At 41.2% G+C, this 4,199-nt stretch overlaps 1 protein-coding gene across 1 annotated transcript; it reads left to right on the forward strand.

The window, feature by feature from the left end:
* The first annotated feature begins 2,279 nt into the window (after positions 1-2,279).
* LOC135553385 (olfactory receptor 6N1-like) lies at positions 2,280-3,215 on the forward strand. The gene has a single exon (XM_064985525.1). The coding sequence runs from the start codon at positions 2,280-2,282 to the stop codon at positions 3,213-3,215; it is 936 nt and encodes a 311-aa protein (XP_064841597.1).
* Positions 3,216-4,199: the final 984 nt, after the last annotated feature.

The following is a 4,199-nucleotide window of genomic DNA, read 5'->3' on the forward strand; positions in this document are numbered from 1 at the left end:
AAACAATTTTTAGCTGACCAGCGTATCACTTACCTGAACCCCCATACCATTGATTTTATAATGGTCTGGGACACCTGGGACCATCTCATGGCAAAAACCTCAAGGGGACCATGACAACTTCCCAAGAACGTCTTAAAAATACTCAGGGACATCCCTGGGACAATCCGGGAACTAGAATTCCAGGGTACCATTTCACAACATCCCCAAAACGTCCCCGGACAAACCGGGAGCTAGACATCCTCCAGCAGCCCATGACACAACATCATGACAACTTTAGATTACCATTTTGTGACGTTCCAGGGATGTCCTAACTTTTTTGCTTGCAGGGACAGGGACCCTTTGCAGGGACCCTTTGCCCGAGAACACTAGTAACCTGCCTAAATGACTACCGACCTGAAGCAGTGTTTTGAAAGGCTGGTCATGGCTCACAACACCATTATCCCAGAAATCCTAGACCCACAGCAATTTGCATACTGCCCTAACAGATTGACAGATGATGCAATATCTATTGTACTCCACACTGCCCTTACACACTTGGAAAAACACCTATGTAAGAATGCTATTCATTGACTACAGCCCAGAGTTCAAAGCCATAGTTCAGACAAAACTCATCAAAAAGCTAAGGACCCTGGGACTAAACACCTCCCTCTGAAACTGGACTTCCTGACGGGCTGGCCCCAGGTGGTAAAGGTAGGAAATAACACATCTGCCACACTGATCCTCAACATGGGCCCCTCAGGGGTGCGTGCTCAGTCCCCTCCTGTACTCCCTGTTCACTCATGACTGCACGGCCAGGAATGACTCCAACACCATAAGTTTGCAGATGACACAGTGGTAGGCCTGATCACAGACAACAATGAGACAGCCTATAGGGAGGAGGTCAGAGACGTGGCCATGTGGTGGCAGGACATCAATCTCTCCCTCAATGTGATCAATACAAAGGAGATGATTGTGGACTACAGGAAAAGGAGGACAGAGCACTCCCCCATTCTCATTGACGGGGCTGTAATGGAGCAGGTTGAGAGCTTCAAGTTCCTTGGTGTCCACATCACCAACAAAACTAACATGGTCCAAGCACACCAAAACAGTAGTGAAGAGGGCACGACAAATCCAATTCCCCCTCAGGAAACTGAAATGATTTTGCATGCGTCCTCAGATCCTCAAAAGGTTCTACAGCTGCACCATTGAGAGAATCCTCACCTGTTGCATCAACATTTGTTAAAGACTCCAGCCACCCTAGTCATAGACTGTTCTCTCTGCTACCGCATGGCAGGCGGTACCGGAGCACCATGTCTAGGTCCAAGAGGCTTCTAAACAGCTTCTACCCCCAAGCCAAAAGACTCTTAAACATCTAATCAAATGGCTACCCAGACTATTTACATCACCCCCCCCCCCCCATTCACACCGCTGCTACACTGTTATTATCTATGCATAGTCACTTTAATAACTCTACCCACATGCACATATTACCTCCCTTACCTTGACTAACCAGTGCCCCGCACATTGACTCTGTACCGGTACCCCCTGTATATAGTCTCATTACTGTTTTTTTTACTGCTGTTCTTAAATTACTTGTTCCTTCTATTTCTTATTCTTATTCATATTTTTTTAACTGCATTGTTGGTTATGGGCTTGTAAGTAAGCATTTCACTGTAAGGTCTACACCTGTTGTGCATGTGACTCATACAATTTGATTTGATTTGATCACACAATGTCCTAATTTAGTCCTGAGAAATTCCTGATATGATCCTCAGTAACATCATAGTAACTTAGAGGGAACTAGACAAGTCCTGAGAATGTCCTGAAAATGACCATCATGTGACATCCACTTGACCCTCATGCAACATCTCCTTGTGGTCATTGAATGCCTCATCGATAATGTCCGACACATAACTTCCGAATTCAAGGCACTACCCCCTGTAATGCTTTGCGGTCAAAGGCCAAGCAGTTGCCATACCAAGCAGTGACGCAACCAATCCCATGTGAGTATACACTATGGTGTATTTAAAGGCTAACAGGACAAGTCTTTGGAGCAGTCTCTGTCAAGCAAGAAGACATTTCATGGATTCAAGTTTTTTTATTTCTTTCACACCTCAGAAGTCTGATAATGTACAGCTAGTATTGGGAACTTTTTTGTTGAGAATTAAGAGTTTGAGGAAGGATGTGAATTAGTTTTGTTAAATGAATCACACTTGAATTTGTTCACCTCCATACACCCTGAAGCCTTGTAAGGACTAAGAATTTTTGCATTGACCAGAGGAAGAAAATTAACAAAAGCTATGGAGAACTCAACCCAAGTCAAGTTCTTTTATCTCTTTGGCTTCAAAGAGACATTTAACAACAAATCGGTCTATTTTACCTTGTCTCTTATCACATACCTTCTCATCATCACTGTGAATCTGACTCTGATCATAACAATCATTCAGGAGAAAGGTCTCCATGAGCCCATGTATATCTTTCTGTGTAGTCTATGTGTCAATGGATTGTATGGAACTGCTGGTTTCTACCCCAAGTTCTTACTGGACCTTCAGTCAGATGTTCAGGTGATATCTTATGGTGGATGTTTGACTCAAACCTATGTAATATACACATCTGTCATGTGTGAAATGTCTACTTTAACAGTGATGTCTTACGACAGGTATGTGGCAATATGCAGACCACTACTATACCATACCATTGTGACATCTTTAACTGTCAGAAAGTTACTCTTATTTTCTTGGTGTTATCCTTTATTTATATCACTAATAGCACTTAGTTTTACCGCCAGACTTCCTTTGTGTGGATCTCGCATTGATAAGATCTTCTGTGACAATCCATCTATACTGAAACATGCATGTTTACCGATTACCATCAATCAGAATTTGAACAAATTTATGATTTTGGTTCATGTTTTACAGTTACTTTTCACTGTATTTTCTTACTGTCAGATTGTAAGGAATTGTGTAAAGTCAGCTAAGGGAAGGATTAAGTTCACACAGACATGTGTGCCACATTTAATAACAATATTTATTTTTATCACAGTGACCCTGTTTGACACGTTGCAAGGGTGGAATAATGTAAATATTACGCTAAATGTGCGTAATGCAATGTCCATACAATTCCTTGTTATACCACCTGTCTTAAACCCTGTAATATATGGACTTAACCTCCAGAAGATTCGAAGAGCAGTTTTCAGAAAGTGTAATGCACATAAAATCATTGATATGAAACGTTAGTTACATGATCTTACACAACAGGGAGACTTCGTCATATCAGAAGTCAACAAAAATAAAGGTCAAATCTGCTAAACTGTTGCAAGATTAAATGGTGCGCAATGTCTTGATACCTATCGCAAGTTCCGCAACTTTGGTTTTAAAAATGTAGGGGGGGACATAACCTGGCAGGGGTCTGGGGGCCTTCCCTACATTTTCTGGGGCATCTAATGCTAATTTCCTGCATTTCTACTAGTGCTGTACACAACAACAACAAAAATCTTGGTCAACCAAGCGTAGTCTTTTCTTTCGACCAATCAGTCTGTCTAGATTTTAAAACATGTATTTTTCCATATCTGATGTGCCTTTTTATCTTACCATTTCTACCAACCTGCGAGACAGTTATGATCTTCATAGGCACGTATTCGTGGAACAGTTTCATTTAATTTATAATAGTCTTTATATCTTAAAATAATTTTCTGTGGTTAATCTACATTCTACATAATGATACAAATCTAAAAGTAACTTTTATTGCCACTGCCAACTATGTAAAAAAAAGCCTACATAAAGCCAACACATAAAAACATTGCAACCTGCAGGCAGAGAAATATCCTGATGAATATAAATATCCTATAAATCACATTTGCTAGGCACGACCTGTCTTCAACGAACTCTAACATTGTATCAACTATCAACTGGGTCAGGTATTTTATGACGTTTCCACTGGATCAGAGCATTACATTTTTCCCTTTCATGCCAAGTGGTTATCAAAAGGGAGAGAGATGGAAATATTGTTGTAACGACGTTCTTCGTTTGTCGAAAGAGAGTCGGACCGAAATGCATCGTGTTTGTTACTCATGTTTATTAGTGAAAACAAATAACAAAACTATACATGAAATAACGAATAAATACAAAACAACAAAACGGACTCCCGAACGCACCTCAAAACCATAGGGAGGATCCGGGTGGGCGTCTGTCCATGGTGGCGGTTCCGGCTCCGGATGTGGA

The sequence above is a fragment of the Oncorhynchus masou genome, chromosome 13 (genome assembly GCF_036934945.1).
Source record: "Oncorhynchus masou masou isolate Uvic2021 chromosome 13, UVic_Omas_1.1, whole genome shotgun sequence".
Classification (NCBI taxonomy): domain Eukaryota; kingdom Metazoa; phylum Chordata; class Actinopteri; order Salmoniformes; family Salmonidae; genus Oncorhynchus; species Oncorhynchus masou.